At 31.8% G+C, this 3,511-nt stretch overlaps 1 protein-coding gene across 1 annotated transcript; it reads right to left on the reverse strand.

The window, feature by feature from the left end:
* Nucleotides 1–306: 306 nt before the first annotated feature.
* On the reverse strand, nucleotides 307–1,792 carry LOC139885902 (uncharacterized). Its single transcript, XM_071869657.1, has 4 exons — nucleotides 1,390–1,792; nucleotides 966–1,106; nucleotides 505–714; nucleotides 307–410 (listed from the first exon to the last, which is right to left on the reverse strand). The coding sequence occupies exons 1-4, from the start codon at nucleotides 1,750–1,752 to the stop codon at nucleotides 330–332; spliced, it is 795 nt and encodes a 264-aa protein (XP_071725758.1). The 5' UTR covers nucleotides 1,753–1,792; the 3' UTR covers nucleotides 307–329.
* Nucleotides 1,793–3,511: the final 1,719 nt, after the last annotated feature.

The following is a 3,511-nucleotide window of genomic DNA, read 5'->3' on the forward strand; positions in this document are numbered from 1 at the left end:
GTGATTTCATTTGATCGATTTCTGTGTTTTTGTTTTCTCTCTCAATTAGTTGAGTGACCATCTATTATGATCTTGTAGTTTCGATTTCTATTTTGATTATACTTAATCAATCTTCTACAATAATAGAAGATTGTTGTTTCTGTATTTTTTGTTTGATTTAAAGAAGGATTACTCTTTGTTTTAGATATTTGGTAATTTGTTGGTGATTGATTCGTATTACTTTACATGATTGAAAATATTTGAAACTGATTGATAGAAACCTTGCACAATGAATATACATGACGAAGGATTAAACATTCAAATGGATGAAATTTAAAAATATTGACTAATTATATATTTTGTGGTGAATACAATAAACTAGCCATTGCTTCTTGTAGCCATTGTTCCTCTTCATCATAATCCTGCTTCATCTGCATATATATGCATTTGCATTCAAATCAATAATTTCTTCTCGTAACATAACTATCATATACAATAAATTTTATGTGAAATAACTATAACTACCAGAAAACTATTGGTGTATAGAATGTCTTCTTCAGAAGGATTATTGGTGGTAGTATTCATGTTGGGAAGCACTTGATCTTGATCACAAGGTTGATGATGATCATGATCATGATTATGATCATGATGATAAAGAAGATGATCATTGTTGTTCTTTGCGAACCTCCCTCTTACTCGTATTCGCTTGTCGGCTAATGTCTTTCTACACTCATACTATACAACAATTTATCCTAAAATTAATCACTACTAGGCAATTTAACAATTCTTAGTTTCAAAACTTACTATATATACACATTAAGCATTATTTTAAATGTTTTCAAATAAGTTTTCACTTTAATCTTTAAGGCTACAAAACTTTTAAATTTATATATGCAAATATTAATTCTATACAAACATTTTCCTATTTTATTATCATGTTTTTAAAAAATATAAAACAAAGAGAAATGAAATAGATTATGAAATACCTTAATGGTCTTGTTGAAGTTCCTTTGATTTCGCTTTTTGAGATACCTCATGATCTTGTCCTTCCTTTCTTCCATTGAATACCTTCCAATCTTTAATGTCGGTTCTTCGATCTCTTTGTTCGTTTTCAGGCAATCGCCTTGCTACATACGTTAACATGTGAAACAATTACTAGCTACGTTATATAACTAAAAATAGCCAAGTTAGGAAATCTATAAGACATAATCATTAGACAAGTTTTTATAAACAAACTTATAGATTACTTTAATATTTCTTATCATGAAATTAACTAATTACAAAATTAACATCTTAATTAATTACACTTTTTTTTTCCTTCTAAAATTAAGTAAATCATGCATGTAATTGCACCATGAAAGATGAAGATTACGAAAAAAGGTAGACAAAAATGTTGAAAAAATTACATACCCAATTGTTGGGATAAGATGACCATGAATTGGTATCATTGCTAGTACCCCCGTTACTAGAAACATATTCATGTTTTTCAAGTTTTTGATAATCATTTCGTATATAATTAACGCTACTAAATCCGGTTGGTGAGGTCGGAACCACCATCTCAGACACCCCGAATCTCTCGGGGAGTAAAGGCTTCCATGACGATGATCGAGATAACGTTGGTGTAGCAATATCATACTCATCATGTAACATCGTGACACCATAAATATTGTCTAAGAAGCCTTGTGAATAAGTGTCATCATACCATGTTGGCAGAGTAGTTGCCGGAGTTTGAAAGTCGCCGGAGAAGTTGTGAACTTTTGATATGAAGGCCATATAAATGCTAAAAGATTGTGATTTGCGAATGTTAATTAGTTTCTGGTTGTTGACAAGTTAGTTAATAATGGGGACTTATGCATGGGAATTATTTATAGGGAATGTATGAAAGGAAAAGACACTATGTGGCTTTGTAGCAAGTTTGAGTGGGGTACCATTGTGTACAAATATTATTTGAGTGTATAGCAGTCAAACCCCTAGTGCACACCTTTCACTATTGAAATCCATTAAATGATTTATTTTGATTTTGTGAATTTTCGATATAATGATAATAACGAATTATGTCAAATGATACCACATAATTATTGGTTTAGTGGTAAAAAAGCCTCAGTTGATTCTAGACTCGTATCCTTGAAAAATAAGTGCAGGTTTAAATCCTGAGGGGAGTTTTCTCCAAGGTTGTGCTTCTGGTATCCTTCACTTTGTGCGGGCCAAGCAGTTAACCTAAAATATTTCGAGTACGCTTTGCGCGATAAATGCGAGGAGTTTCTTTCTAATGGGTGTGTGTGAGTGGCAAATAAGAGAATTCGATGCCAAAATTGTCGTTCTATAAAAATGTCAAATGCTTGTATACACTATAATTCATTTTTTGGTAAGTGTAACTATTTTATTCGTTTGTTTGGAAACATATGGGTGTAACGAATTGTATAGATTGAGTATGAATTTGAATTTAGTTAGGTTCGAGTTCGACTTTTTTAACCTTTATTCGAATTTAGTTAGGTTCGATGATGATAAAACTCATATATTGGTTCTAATGTGGGCTTGGTTCATCATTTGAAACCTTCTCCACCACTCAATGGCTAATCATTCTACGACCTACTTTTCACGATCTTGTATCTCTTGTTAAAAGTCACTAGATGTTCTTGCATTCTGTTAATGATAATGTTGGTGCACCAGTAAACTTCAACACAACTACAACAAAAATCTTTTCTTCTTTTGATCGTGGCTAATATTCTTCTAGAGGTTTTTCATATCGAGGTAGGGGTCATGGTAACCGTCGTCCCCCACATTGTCAACTATGCCGTACAGATGGTCACTATGCAAACCAATGCCTAGATTTAAACACCTTTACTCTAAGCGCTGTCATCATTGATGCTAACCTTGTTAAGGCTTTTCAAGCACAATGCGATACCACTCCTTACTGGTTCATGGATACAGGGGCTTTGGCCCATATGACACCTATTATCGCTCATCTTTACTCTACCGCTAGAGCTCTCAGGAAAGTTTAGTTGTTTTAGCTTGTGAGCCATGACATCTTTATTCATATCTTATTAGGCCTTACGTAATTGTAAGGACTTTTTTACTCTGTTAGTCCCTGTATTTTTCCCCGTATTGTTAACATTGACACTTATAATGGAACGCATAGAGTAATATGTAACGTTTTACCCTTAATAATAATAATAGTAATAATAATGATAATAATAGTAATAACGAAGAGGGAGTGTGATTAGAGGGTGCGCATAATGCGCAATTCACCAGGTATCAGGTCTCACGCTCGAGAGGCTTGATTACCCGAGGTTTTACCTTCTATAGGGGGATCCAATGTGCTCGTTCATAGGAGGGTTTCCTTGCTTACCAAAAAAAAAAATAATATAAATAATAATAATAATATAATAATAATAATAATAATAATAATAATAATAATAATAATAATAATAATAATAATAATAATAATAATAATAATAATAATAATAATAATAATAATAATAATAATAATAATAATAATAATAATAATAATAATACTCCTTCCGTCTCATAA

This window comes from Rutidosis leptorrhynchoides, chromosome 1, assembly GCF_046630445.1.
Source record: "Rutidosis leptorrhynchoides isolate AG116_Rl617_1_P2 chromosome 1, CSIRO_AGI_Rlap_v1, whole genome shotgun sequence".
Taxonomy (NCBI): domain Eukaryota; kingdom Viridiplantae; phylum Streptophyta; class Magnoliopsida; order Asterales; family Asteraceae; genus Rutidosis; species Rutidosis leptorrhynchoides.

What these genes read in the sequence shown, in the direction of transcription:
- LOC139885902 (XM_071869657.1), bottom strand. Translation starts at nt 1,752, where the DNA reads ATGGCCTTCATATCAAAAGTTCACAACTTCTCCGGCGACTTTCAAACT. An exon ending in CATCTTATCCCAACAATTGG is followed by an intron (nt 1,107 to 1,389) that starts GTATGTAATTTT and finishes TAACGTATGTAG; the next exon opens with CAAGGCGATTGCCTGAAAAC. An exon ending in TATACACCAATAGTTTTCTG is followed by an intron (nt 411 to 504) that starts GTAGTTATAGTT and finishes ATATATATGCAG; the next exon opens with ATGAAGCAGGATTATGATGA.